Source organism: Rhipicephalus sanguineus, chromosome 2 (genome assembly GCF_013339695.2).
Source record: "Rhipicephalus sanguineus isolate Rsan-2018 chromosome 2, BIME_Rsan_1.4, whole genome shotgun sequence".
NCBI lineage: Eukaryota > Metazoa > Arthropoda > Arachnida > Ixodida > Ixodidae > Rhipicephalus > Rhipicephalus sanguineus.
Window position 1 is genome coordinate 176,635,759 of NC_051177.1, and position 13,100 is coordinate 176,648,858.

General features: G+C 47.4%; 1 protein-coding gene and 1 long non-coding RNA gene across 2 annotated transcripts in view; both read left to right on the top strand.

Annotated features, from left to right (window-relative positions):
* Window positions 1–5,113, top strand: part of LOC125757260 (uncharacterized) — a 32,282-nt gene extending 27,169 nt beyond the window's left edge. Inside the window, exon 3 of the long non-coding RNA XR_007415187.1 lies at window positions 5,088–5,113. This is a non-coding gene — a long non-coding RNA (uncharacterized LOC125757260). The remainder of the gene's footprint in view (window positions 1–5,087) is intronic.
* Window positions 5,114–5,868: 755 nt separating this feature from the next.
* On the top strand, window positions 5,869–10,322 carry LOC125757259 (uncharacterized). The gene is made up of 4 exons (XM_049412700.1): window positions 5,869–5,960; window positions 9,091–9,151; window positions 9,211–9,346; window positions 9,861–10,322. The coding sequence occupies exons 2-4, from the start codon at window positions 9,121–9,123 to the stop codon at window positions 10,024–10,026; spliced, it is 333 nt and encodes a 110-aa protein (XP_049268657.1). The 5' UTR covers window positions 5,869–5,960; window positions 9,091–9,120; the 3' UTR covers window positions 10,027–10,322.
* Window positions 10,323–13,100: the final 2,778 nt, after the last annotated feature.

The window sequence follows — 13,100 nt, forward strand, 5'->3', positions numbered from 1 at the left end:
CTTTAAGAAAAACATCTGGCGTTCTTTCGTTCTGCTTTTACAAAACATCTGGCGTCTTTCGTTGGTTTATTTCATCAATCAACGGCGTTTTGAACAAAATTTTTATTGTTTAATCACGCACAGGAGAAATCTCACCAGGCACTACCTTGGAGGTAAACAATGGCTGCTAATGGGAATGAGAGACAGAAGAAGTCGGCTTTTAGCTAACACTTACACTTCTACTTCTACTAACGTTTCCTACTGGAACATGCCAATGGCTGCTAATGGGGAATGAGAGACAGAAGAATTCGGCTTTTAGTTAACGCGCACGCTGCGAATTTTTTATTGTTCAACAACGCACAGGAGAAATCTCCCACCGGCACCACCTTGGAGGTCAAAGCGTAAGACTTGTTACGCACTACTACGATGACTACGAGGGACGAACGGGTGCCGCCTTAAGGAGCTTCGCCCCTAAAAAACAAACTGACGGGACGAAAAAAAAGACGCTTTTCGAGCTTTTTTGTCGAAGCGACACTTTCCATCTACACTGTGTTATCAACGCAAAACTTCAATCACCGTGATGCGTTAAGCGTGAACGAATATGAAAGAGTAGCCGGGAAGCAGGTTAGAAGTGCGTCCGCGGGACGGCGGCTGGACGCATGCCGTTTGCAAAAGTTTAACGTCACGGAAATCTTGCGAGCGGCAAAATATTCCCTACTGCACAAGAGATGGATCAGTCAGTATATGTTTTGTCGTAACACACAATGTGGCGGATGAGCAGTAGTCCGTTCCGGCCACCGGCGGCGGATTCAGCGGATGGCTGGGCGCCGATGTCGTCGCTAGGCTTACCGCTTCGAAACTGCAGTGTACGGTACGTTAAGACCCGCCCAAGCTCATATAAGAAGCTAAGCTTCGGTACCGCTGTTGCCGCTTTACGAAGCGTTCGTGATAATATCGCCTATTGAAAAGAATGGGGAAATTCCTGCGGCGGCAGCGATGCTGGCACGGCCGAGTTTATACCGTGCACTCCATGGCGCGAGCTGTACACGCACAGTATATGCAGTTGTAAGCTTGGTTTGTGCCATAGGTCTCGTTAAAGCATTACACTTGAAAGTCGTCATCGCTCTTGGTGAGAGGTCGGTTTAGGCATCGCTGCATACTTAGCACACGTTGAATGAAGTTTTGCTGTCGCTGATCGGCCCATCGGTAGTGCGGAAAGCTAGTTATGATGCGATAGGGCACTGCTAAACTACCACGCCTTACGTTGAACAACACGCTGAAAGTGCGCGGTAGTTGCCACTCTCTCCGACTTCGTTGTCTGCAGGTCGTACACATTCCTGTCGGAGCTTGACGTGCTTTGAAAACGCACAAAATCCGAGCCCTTTTGCTTCAGGCTTCTGTTGTAGCATCCCAGCACACAGCACGTGAACCCAACCATCGCTATTCATCCAAATACGGCCGCTAAACCTCGTCAATGCAGCTCGCCGATGCACCAGCTGAACGTACCGAGTACTCTATGTACCGGCATGCACTGCGGCAGCGGTGGCGTAGTGCAACTCGCGGTGAGATCGGTCTATTTCCGCAGAGTTCCGAATCGCAGCTAATGTCGGCTAGCTGAAGCACCCGCCAACCCATGCCGGTGCATTTCAAGCGCGCGGCATACAATCGAGCTCGTTGCTACCGCACAGCGTTTCGGACGAGTCGCAAAACAGCGGCGAGGCCTCTGCCTAATATTCCTAATATCGCGAGCTTGCAGCTCATCACCACGGTGAATCATCAGTGAGCGAACATCCGGCCAGGCGACAACAACGGCGGCCAGTATCCAGGCGGTCAAAAGCACAGGCGATCTCACGCCCAAGCCGGCCCTCGCGGTACATTTCGTGCGCGCGACATACAACACGATCGAGTCCGTTACCGATAATCGCGATCAGTTTCGCGCACGCGATAGGTAAGGCAGAATAAAAAGCGATCACTTACTTGTGAAAGAATCCAGCGCCGATTTGTGCCCCGCGTTAGATTGAAGTCCGATAGGCCTTCTGTCTTCTCGGCCGCCATTCCTAGCCGGTGGCGACGCAGTGCCGTGACTACGCCGGAGATATACAACGCGGCGTCGCGACGTGTCGAGAGCAGCTCCAGCCTTCGTGGGTGTGGCGAAACGTAAAAGCAGCACGACACACTCATCCACGCATACGTGTGTATCAAAGGCAGCGAGCAGTAGGTCCTAGATCGGCGAACTCCGAGCGCGAATTAATCGGCAACACGCCAGCTCGAACACAAGATGGAAGACTGACCCGAGCGAGGAGGACGATTAGCTCCCTTGACAACGGTTTGCACACGGAACATATCCATGCACACGGCCTGCATCTCCCGCGCCGTTCATCCCTTTGCAGACTAACTGAATTGCACACGGCACGCATCCCTCTCCGCTTGCTCCTACGACGGTCTAACCGTTCATCTGCGCGCCTATTGGGCTCCGTTACTCCTCGTTCTGGGTAATTTTGCCTTAGACTGTATACACGGCCACGCTATACATGGTTCTGCCTTCCTAACGCCATACATCACTATGCTATCCTTTGCCCTTCTCGTCCTCACTTCCTTTTCCCACCTATGCTAAGATATGCCCAGGCTATGCTAGGCTTTACCCTCTTTCTTCCCCCTTTCCATCCACCTCATCCTCGCATTACTCCTCCTCATGCTCACGTCCTTTTCTCACCCCACACTATACACGGCTATGCTATAGTGGTTCTGATTGTGTGACGCCATGCACGGCTTTGCTTTGCTCTATCCTCTCACTTCCTCCTTTCCATCCTCGTCATTCTTACTTCCCTTTTCCTGCCCTTGTACTTACATGGTCATGCTACACAGTGCTTTGTGTGCGGGATGCCAAGCTCCGACATAAGATGACAGCATACGATGACAACATATTCTCTTCCTCCCCCCTTCCTCGTTTCCGTCGTCACCCTTACATCGCTGCTCCTCAGCCTCACTTTATTTTACCGTCCACTGCTCTACTTGACTATGCTATGCGTAATTTTGCCTGAGTGACGCCAAGCTACGTCGACAGCATTCGACAGCCCAGCCCCTAAAGTGCTCCGCATTTGACACTGCTTCTTACCACCCGTAAACCAACGGCTTATTAGCGAGTTTTAGTATAGCGGGAAACGCTTACGTTAGCGTTAGCGTGCGTCTCAACGCTAACGCTAAAACAGAACGCGCTGCGTGCCAACTGGTGGTCTTTTAGTACAGCGGAAGGCATTCCCGCTAACGCTAACGCAAGCACATACGGCGCCATCTAGACTTAAAAACACTAAATGCACTGTAGAATCCACAAAAGCGCCACCAAGTCGAGCTGATCCAAAGTCACCGCTGTTGCGTCTCCATGTCGCGTTTGCAGAAGTGTTGAGTTCTGACACACTGGTTTCTGTCGACATGCCGCGTTCGAGAATTCTTCAAGACCCCTATTACTTGGCCTTTTTAAGCTGGGACGCATCACGCGTCACATTCATGCACTCCCGCGAAAGGCATGAAGGGAAACGACGCCTGACATGTATCTGCTTGACTTGTGGCCGTATCTTGGAAAGAGACGACTAAAGACAGCGTCGCCATCTCTGCGCTGCTAAAGAAAACATGAGCGAACCTTGCAAACAAATCTTGCTAAGCCTTCTGCAGCGCAAATCCACTTTGTATCTCAAAAACGGAGCTATTTTATCGGCGGTACACGGTTGGCGAAGCCTCATTACTCAAATCTAAATCAAACACGAACATTATTAGGGAATGAATAAGTTTAATAATGCAGGACGACGGCTACAAAGATTCGAAGTGGACGGCTCTCGCTTCAACAGGCACCGCCATCTTGCCTTACGTACGGGATCTCTTGCGTGCGTTAGCGTTGAACGCTATATTCCAGAAATAGCGTTCGTACGTAAGAGCTCGGGCTACGTTTACGTTCTGCTCATGCGCAGTTAGGAGCACGCAACGCTAACGCTAACGCTAAATCCTTGCGTTTGTTGTTTTCCGCTATACTAAAACTCGCTATTAGAACGCTTAAACAAGACTATTGCCGAACTAAGACCGAAAGACTGGCTAGTTGGTACGTATGTATCTTAGAAACGTCGACCGCGAACTTTGACAGGGACAAAGAGGGAGGAAACGACACCAGCGCTTTTTTTACTATCAGCTGAAAGCTTTACTAGGCAAGATCAAACATGTAAACCCAACCGGAGCACTTCACCCGCTGCACATGCGCACCGTACTAGGTGCGCTTAGTCCCGATGTTGGCACGCAGAGCTTGGAGGCGTTTCAGCTTCTTTACTCTCCAGCGAGATGGCGCGAAGGGTGCGCTTTAAAGCCGCCGCCCCAGTAGCAGCTGCGTTGGGTAGGCAGCCGTTGTGTTCGGAGGAGCAGCAGCGTTTCAGAGTTGGATCACACGCAGCCGGCGTTTGGTCATAAGCGCGAGACGCCACTCGGGACGAAAGTAAAACTATGGTAAAACTATGCGAGACCCGGGCATGCTGCGTCGTTGCCCGTGCAACGCTTGCGTCGTATCTCTGGCGACCCACGGTAGTTTTCGATTTGTGTGTCTTGGGACGAAAGGTAGGCGCTACACTTGGGCTTAGCGAAAGTAGGGTCTAGTTGCAGTAACAACTGTGACAGTTGTTAGTTAGCGCCCGTCCTGTGTACACGTGTGCGCTCTTTTCATGCGTCCTATTTGGTGTTTGAGCAGCGAGCTGGAAGTGTCGAGCTGTGACAGTAGTTAACTCGCGCTCGCACTGTGTGTGTTCATTTTGTGCGTCCTTTGTGCGTGTCATTTTGTGTGTCATTTTGTGCGTCCATCGTGTGACATTTCAACCCTTTGCAATCGCATCTATTGCTTCGCCCTAGCGGCGAAACTTGTTTTCACGCTTACTATTATTCGTTTATAGTTCAATATATTGTGTACTTTGCTGTTCTTTAATTTTCTTATTTCTATGTTTTATTATTTAAATTTGCCTTTACTGCGTATGTTAACAAGAAATACTTAGCGTAGCCCTATTCTTAATATGGGTTAAACGGGTACAAGAAGATATTTTTTTTGTGAGAACTAAACACCTCACTTTTTCTTTTTCCAGAGAAAGAATTTTTTATCATGAATCTCTTGACGGGAAAATGGCTTTGTCGTCCAGTAACTACACATTCCTTGTACTTTATAGTGATGCTAATTGCCTTATTCTGGCCCAAACGTTAAAAACAGGTAAGATTGAAATATATTTCGCAAATCAAGAATTTATTCGACGTGCTCGTTCAATATTTATGGTGAGGCGTGCAGGTTGGCCTTGTGTAGAAGTAGTTGTGGTGCGTATTCTCATCGACTAGAGCACCGCACAGGCCTACACTGAGCCTAAACGTCCCAGCCCAATGTGACCCACTGGGCGGCCTCTGGCTGGGTAAGCAATTAGATCAGGTGCCTGTCGGGATCGAGAACGATTACAGGCTCCAGTAGGCCCCGTAAAGATGTGGTACTCCGAAAATCTATACGCAATAAAACTCTTACACTGTAAAAAATCTGTGTAAAAGTACAGACATCTTTACAGACAAAGTCTGTGGACACACAGAAAATTTCTGTTATTCGTCTTTAACAGAAATACGTACCTGAAAAAAACAGAAAATTTCTGTCTTTATAGCCGGCGCTTTACAGACCATTGATCACGTGCCTCTTAGTAATTGAAAAACAGCTATAAAAATACACTCCACCGAGTAATAAATTGCTTATATTTTAGGAAGCAAGCCAACTGTAGCAATTAATTTTCTCTCAAGTAATATGCGCATTCGTACATGTTGCGGTCCTTGCTTTCGGCGCGCTTCGATGCACAGATTCAAATTTCATGCTGCATAGGTTTATAGTTTCTTCTTTGTGGACTGGACCGACTGACGCTCCTCGTTGTTTGCTCGTCGACGGTCTGCTGCCATTGAACCACTGCGCTTTGTTACAGTTCGTCCATCAGGTGAGTGAAAGTTCCCTTGCTGCTTTATGTGATTACTGAACTCTATTCTCTATTACTGAAGTGATATCACTTGATAATGTTGTTGCTATAGCGCTCGATGACAGTGGCTCGCGTAGCCATGCACAGTTAGCAACGTTTTTTGAACGAATGGTTCTGGAAACGTTGATTGCTAGTGCACGTCGTATTTAGCTGTGCTGATGCGCTTAGCCGTGCGGCAGGAGGTGTAAGCAGAGCAGTGCTGCCATTTCAAATGTGCCAAGCGGCTGCCGCGGTCTGCGCAGTGTGCTTCGTTGTTACCGCGCAGAGCGTACTATCGTGCACGCGATTGCGAGAGATTGCGTCGCACTGCAATATGTTCGACCGTTGTCTCCTCTGTGATCCGCTAGTTTAGGCGCACCAAAGCGGGTGCTCCGCTGATGTTGCGATCTAAGAATGTGTTTGTGTAATGTGGCGTTGGCGGAGCAGTCCCATTTATGCGGATCGTGTGCGTCCTTAGCTTGCTATGATGCGTGATTTCTTGCTCTGCTTTGCCAGCGTAATCGCCTCGTTATAAAGGGCCCTTTATAGTCCAGCGCAGCGTTCGCGTCAACCAGCAGACGTTGGCGGCGCCAGGTTCGTTGGTTCGTCACGTTACGTTGACGCGAAAACCGAGCACTCATACTCCCACTTGCGCGCCCCGCCGGCCGCGCTACGTCGACTTGACGCATACGCAGTTGAGCACGCCCGGCGTCCCTTCGTAACGAAGAACGAAGGAACGCAGACACCGTGCAGTCAGGGTCTTTGGGTACACTGTTCTTTGGGTAACGTCGCCGGCGCGGATTGCAGCATGTCGCATCTCGCGCCGGCTGCAGCAGGGGCGCGGCGCGCCACGGACGCCGGACGCGCGGTCGCGCCGGCCTTTGTGCTGTATACGTTTGAATAGCGTAGCGTCGCTATGCCGAGCGTGCGCACGCGTCGACGTTACGTCGAACTATAGAGGGTCTTTGACACCGCAGCGCTAATGTGTCTGCCTTAGTGAATTGTATCGCTCGAGATTCTGTTCAATAATATAATCACTTAAAAAGTGACGCGACGCAGTGTCCCTTTTGAGCAACGCCTCAACCCGTTTCATATTACCGCAACGATTCTGTGCCCTCTACATGAACAGCACTTATCGAAAAAATGCAGTCGAACACGCATATATCGAACCACACGAATTGTTGTGCCTGTGAAACAGAGGTAGAATTCCATGCAAATATCTTGGGTTTGTGCACGCAAATATAGTGCTCCTCTTCGCTGCACATCTGATATATCGAACGCGACGCCACGCCCAAGGCCTCAAAGTGGACTGCACCACACGTGCAGGAAATCCGCGCACGCGTAGCGTAGTGTGTGTAGCGCCTGTCTTTTGTTCCTCTCCTTTTTTCTGCTTCCTTTCCTTTTTTTTTGAACTTTGCGTTACTACAAGATATGTATGCGTGGCGACATATAAGTTATTTTCAGTGCCACAGTCTGATAGTGTCTTTCCTCACTTCTGGCTCACTGGCTTCTTCGTTGACTGGCCGACCCACACGCCTCTGCGCGCTTATTGGTTCGCGCCTTGGTTCGGGAGAGTTGGACATGACTCATCTGTTCACAGTGCAGCAGCGGCTGGGTAAAGATGTTGAGCCAGTTCGGCGTCGTCGGTAGACGCAACGGTGAAAGCAGTGTCGTTTGAGACGGCGTCACGGGGGCATAAGGTTCTCGAACTTTCGACGCTATGCACAAGCGGCTTTGTTCGAAGCCCGCTGGCTGTTCTTGTACGCATTTCTCCGGCGTTGGGGAAGGGTGGGTGCTTTGAAGAAGTGGCTGCCTTTGATGAATTCCCGTTCCGTTGAAGGTATCGGCGCCGTGATTTGACGCTGGATCTGGAATGTGGTGTAAGCGCTTACTTGTTCGAAACACGCTGGCTGTTCTTGCACGCGTTTCTCTGGCATGGGGGGAGGGTGGGTGCTTTGAAGAGGAGGCTTTTGATGAATTTGCACTCCGTCGAAAGTATCGGCGCTGTGATTTGACGCTGTATCTGGAATGTGGTGTAAGTGCTTACTCGTTCGAAATACGCTGGCTATTCTTGCACGCGTTTCTCTGGCATAGGGGGAGGGTGGGTGCTTTGAAGAGGAGGCGGCTTTTGATGAATTTGCGCTCCGTTGTAGGTATCGGCGCTGTGACTTGACGCTGGATCTGGAATGTGGTGTAAGCGCTTACTTGTTCGAAACACGGTGGTTGTTCTCGCACGCGTTTAGCTGGCGTGGGGGTAGGGTGGGTGCTTTGAAGAAGTGGCGGTTTTTGATGAATTCGCGCTCCGTCGAAGGTATCGGCGCCGTGATTTGGCGCTGGATTTTGAGTGTGGTGTAAGCGCTTGCTTGTGACTACAGGGCATGTCTTTCTCGGCACAAAACTGGCCTTTTTTTTATTCAGCACTACTTCCTTCTAGCGCATTTCACGTGTGCTGCCAGTTGAGCCCCGTCGACCTGTTCGGCTTTTTGAGCATCAAATAAATCATTTATCACCGTCGTGTGCCTGTCGACGTTGCTGCTTTTGGATGCGCCAGTCGGTAATCTCCCGTCTTTCTGCAAATTTAGATATTTGTCAGACACGTGCTATGTTTTTATTATGAGCACAATTTCGAATATCGAATTATTTATACATCGAACTATTTCACAATCTCCATCGAATTCGATATATCCGGGCTCGATTGTACACCGAAAATAGAGCGAACCATCGCAGGTGCAGACCAGCATTTTCAGAATGCGTCATTTCACTTCCACTTAGGGCAAGAGATTCGGTGCTAATACAGCCTGAAAATCACTTGTTGGTTTTTTATCTTTTTTCTTGCATTGTGCTTTTTGATAAGCATCGTTCGGGCGCTCAAAGTGTTTGAGAGTACGCAGTGTTAAAATACGTGCAAACATCCAGCTTAACAAATTGTTTAAAAGGGTATGAGCTTGAGCTTGTTGGTTTGGCTTCATAACAGGGAACAGCGCGGGCAAACGGGACAAGAAAGTCCTATCAGCCTTTCTTGTCCCGTTTGCCCGCGCGGTTTCCTGTTATTAACAAATTCTATTTTACCTCGTGTCTACTTATTCGATCAATGCTCTTTTTTTTATTCAAGGATACCACCTGTGATGATGACATTGAGGAAATGCCAAGTTGGCATTTCATATTTGCTAAAGGTATGTTATTCTCCCCTTCTAAATATAGTAAATCTTGAACCCAAATTTTCAACTTCCAGGTGGTGGTTTCCTGACAGGGAAGTCCTTCACACCTTGCATTGACAACGTTCCTCTCATGCAAGCATCCAGTCCTAGAGAGGCGTTCAAGATATTATTCCTGGCACACTTTGCGTCAACTTTGCCCACCCAAAAGAGGCAAGTCTTATCCTGGAGTTCACTCATAGGTGAGATTGAAACTAAATCTTGGACACAATACTTTGGCCAATAATTTTAGCTTTCCGGTAACATTAAAAAAATGTGTGGTATATTGCTCACATAGAATACCTTTATTTATTGAGATGGCCTCATTTAGGTAACCTGAAAAGAAAGCGTTTTGAAACAAAAGTACTAAAACTAAACCATAATGCCTTCAATGAGAAGCTACCTGTTTTATGGTATACTGCTCGCGAGTATCCACAAGCAAACTGGCTGTCAGTACTTAGACATTAGGAGGTCCAGATTCTAATTTTAGTGTTATAAAGGTTAGGAGTTTCATTTTAGACTTATGTGGCAATATTGTATTTAAAGTGATGGTAATTTAAGTTGAGATGGATGCATGCAGAAAAGCATATTCTTAATGAAGAGCAAGTAGGTGCCTTTGTAGTTACACTGTATCTAAGAATATTTAGGTTCTTGTGCACTGCTAAACGAAATTGCCTCTTCTTTTTAGGTCAATTGCCAATGTCAGTCCCGGAAAGGGCACAACGACTGACCATACACGTGGGAAACAGCACAACCTGAACCCGAAAGTGCCGTCATTGAGTAGCTCCCTGAAGGACTTGACGTTCAAACATATGTGCCGGCCAACTCGAACAATATCCCCGAGAGATTCCTGAATCTGGACCCCTTGTGATACTGGGGGCATAGTGAACGAAACGGGAATTGTACAACTAACAGACAAAAAGCCAAGGCAAGTACAGGGGATGTTATTTGTAGTCATTACGAAGTAAATGTGAAGAAAGCAAAGTGGATGAAAAGATAACATCGCGCTGGCAGGGACCGAACCTGCGACCTTCAAATAACGCATAGTGGCCGCTTGTGATAGTGTGGGCATCTCTCGTATTTCAAGATGCACATGTTGGCAACTGCCTGAACTTTTATGTTCCATGTCAATAAACTTGTTCGCATTTCACTCTATGGTGTACTGAATTAACGAATTTGTGAGAGAGGATGCGTGCTATAAAGGGGACAATGCAGATGCAAAAAATCGTGGTGCTTTCTGTCTGAGATTTTCTGTTCTTGCATCACATACATTTAATATTGCATAACCTTCAAATTGCCTAATTTTCGTCAAGTGACGTTGCTGCCATGAGAAAGAATAAAATTTCAGAATTGTTACTTAAAGCAGAGAGCCCTTTTTAATTACGGAAACTTCATGTACTGAACGAATGAAAAAAAAGATACTTGTCCAATCACAGGATTTCTGTACTAAAAAACCAAGAGTAGTAAAATTACAGAAATTCGCTGTTAGTGCGAACCGAAAATCTATGTCAAGGTACAGAAGTTTTCTGTTACTGCCAACAGAAAAGACATTCGAAATTACAGAAATTTACTGTTGCTGAGAACAAAAAAATACATGTAATATTACAGACATTTTCTGTTACTAAAAGCGGAAAAAGCGATGGAAATTACAGAAATTTTCTGTTAGCAGGAACAGAAGAGACATGTAAAATTACAAAAACATAAAAACAGAAAACAGAAAGAGAACAGAAATTTTCTGGCAGGCCAGCTGCCAGACAATTTCTGTTTTTTTTCAAGAAAAAATTTTTACAGTGTAGTTCAGTGGCGTTCAGTAAAGATCTTAGTTCAGCGGTGTCTAGATTTCTTGCAAATATGAGGCAAGCAGTCGTCGAGAAAGCAGCGGTAAACTTCAGTGCCAAGCGGTGCTCTTTGATCGGTGAGATGGCAGCACCGGTGTCCGCGCCCGTACTATCGGCGTTAAATGAAACCCGAACAGCGGAGCGAGTGACTCAAGCATTCGCCACTGTATAGTCTGCACCGTCCGTTCACCCTCAGAGGCATTTCGTTTGGCAGCACTGCGCAATCCCCCTGTAGGCCTCGTGCGCAGCTGTTTCGAATCAGACATACAGCGCCACGGCAGCGACTTTGTGGCGAATGCCAGTGAAGAGACTCTATTCCCTCTTCACAGCCTCGCCCCCTTTACTCTGACCTCGAGCGCCACGAACCTGTGTACATAGTGATGTACCTGTAACAGAGCATCCAGTAAGCCGCGAAGGTAGAATTTCAACATTTGGTTCGGTTGACTTGACATATTAGCTGCGCTAAAGGACGAGCAGCTATCGCCCGTCCCGTGTTCTTCTTATGTCCCTTTTCTGCCGCTGCGGTCGGCGATTATTCTGCAAGGTACATCTAAACTGGTAGTCATACTTCCATAGAAGCCCATGTGTCAAGAAGTTGGCGGCTCGTTGCCACCGTCGCCACCAACGTATGGTGAGGGCAACTAACAGACAGGGAAAAATGAAAATAAAATATGACATCACAATCGGAAGCGGTAGCGACGTCGCACATTTAAGCTACATACCTGAAATGTCATATATTGTTTAAGGTGCTGCTCTCTTAGTTCCTTTTAGTAACTACGGGATTTCCTTTGCATCTTTACGGCTCGCTGATAGTGGTATGCGAGAGGAAAGGAGAATCAACACCAAAGATTTGAGGAACAAGCTTGCTATTGCAATGGACAACAAAATATTTTGCACATAAAGACACATATGACGACACAACGGCTCAGGAACACAATAGCACAATACTTTTAAAACTCACGTTGCCAAACCAAAGAAAACCACTGGAGCGAGACAGCAGCCGTGAAAGGATCACTTTGGATGCCTTACACAGCGCAGCGTTTCTTCGTTTATGGTGCTGCAATCTCCGTCAACAAGTGCGAGGGGACGCCAGCCGAGCGCCAGCGAAAAGAGTCCACAGTCACACGAACGGTTATCTAGAGATTCTGTGAGCAATTTCAGCTTACATGAACTGAACAGCTAACAAGCAAAGAAATAACCTACGGAAGATACGCGCAAAAGGACTGCACAAAAGTGAGCGATGCCTTGTTGACCTGACAATGCGTCTAACTAAACACAAATCGAGCGTACTACGTAGAACAGGGGAGTGCTCGGAATGGCCGCGGCAACAACACACAGAAGCGAAAAGAGGGTAAAAGCGCTTATGGCGCTGCGATTGGTAGCATGCAATGCACTGCAAACGGGTTTGAGCCTTTTCAAAGGCTCAAACCCCCTTCAAAAAGAGGTTCAAAAGGAGGTTTTATTTACATCCTTTAAGGGAGTGATTAGACGGAACTAAGGAGGTAAATTTGTGCTTTTATTGAACTCATTTTGAGGGCTTGAACGGAGCGCATTGGAAGTTTTTCTGGTTCTTTTGAGAGCTTTTAAAGCCTCCTTTTGGAGGTAAAGTTGGTGTTTTTATGTAAGCTATTTTGGGGGCTTGAACAGAGCGCATTGAGGGTTTTTCTGCTTCTTTTGAGAGCTGTTAAAGCCTCCTTTTATACGAGGCCCTAGAGCGGTCGCGAAATGAAAAAAAAAAGATTTAGGCAGTATATTACGTTTACCGGCTAATTTCCGCTACTATTAATCACTAGCACATAATAGAAAATGGACATCAAAGTGTTTATGCCCAGACATGACATTTGCATACAAGTACGCACGACACAGGAATCGAACTCGCGACCACACGCACTCAAAGCAAGCACTATAACCATTACACCATAGCGCCACCACTTGCAAGCTTGCTCTTTTCGTGGGCTTATATATGTACCAATGCATGTACAAAGCGGCTGGTAACCCGTCGGCACAATTTCGAACTTCTGTTCTTGTACCATCGGTGTGTGTTAGCTCTTGCGGAAGGTCAATACATAATTTGTGGGGCGTCATGCAGG